This window comes from Penaeus monodon, chromosome 19 (genome assembly GCF_015228065.2).
Source record: "Penaeus monodon isolate SGIC_2016 chromosome 19, NSTDA_Pmon_1, whole genome shotgun sequence".
NCBI lineage: Eukaryota > Metazoa > Arthropoda > Malacostraca > Decapoda > Penaeidae > Penaeus > Penaeus monodon.
Genome location: NC_051404.1, coordinates 33,199,148 through 33,200,064, shown reverse-complemented (window position 1 = coordinate 33,200,064; position 917 = coordinate 33,199,148). Strand labels below are relative to the sequence as shown.

Genomic DNA, 917 nt, shown 5'->3' with positions numbered 1-917 from the left:
ATATGATGTTATAGGTTTTAGTTCAATTGATGTGTATTCAGGTATTTTTATACAATTTGCCAGTATTGTTTATCTGTATGTATCTAATAATTCTAGCTTTCTTCTCTTTTGTTTAATATTTATCTTTGTTTTCCAGATCATTAAGGATGGCAAGAGTTATGATGATCTCAGCGAAGTGGCAAAGCTCTTCAGTTTGCATTCAGAATAGGGATGACAGTAGCTTCTCAGATTGTTACTATTTTTGACATGGGTTCCTAAGAGTCAGTACTTTTTTTACAGATGAACGTAAATACCAGACATTTAGAAATGAAGATTGTTACTTGTATATAGAGTGATACTACGAAGTCAGCTACTGAATTACGGCTTGTGTGCTCAACAAGGTTGTTGGTAAATTTTCATGTCTTTTCTTTTACTAGATTACAAAATGTCGCCATCCAAGAGACTGTAAATGCTTATGAAATTCAAAATCACTTATTAACTTTACAGAAACCTTGCACTTCTTACTCTTGAATATAGTTTGGTATCTTCGCACAATTCAAGCTTACGGTCTGAAAGACTTCAGTTGGTATCACATGGTTGCAGAACTAATGGTATGGGGAGCTTCTTACTATATCATGATTGTAAACTATTGATTGATTCTTACACACGTGTCAGAGCTGCAAGTGCAAAAGTTGAGCAGTTTGGGTTAGACAGCAAAAAGTGAATATTTCCAGAGTGCCATAGCTGCAGAAACATAGAGGCAGAGAGCTGGTTTTCTAAGACAAATGTTGATTTATGTAGGAAGTGTTTATGATATGTGACAGAATGAGCAAAATGGCAGTGCTTTTCAATTTTGTAATTTAGGAAAATAACATGAAATTGACAATTGAAAAATATATGAAAGGATGTTTTTGTTGTTGATTTTAGTGTTGTGGTAA

General features: G+C 33.6%; 1 protein-coding gene across 1 annotated transcript in view; it reads left to right on the top strand.

Moving 5' to 3' along the window:
- LOC119585186 (apoptosis-inducing factor 1, mitochondrial-like) overlaps positions 1-917 on the top strand; it is a gene marked incomplete in the record, with an annotated part of 18,938 nt that overhangs the window by 17,463 nt on the left and 558 nt on the right. Inside the window, 1 exon segment of the mRNA XM_037933826.1 lies at positions 137-678. Coding sequence (XP_037789754.1) covers positions 137-208 — 72 coding nt within the window.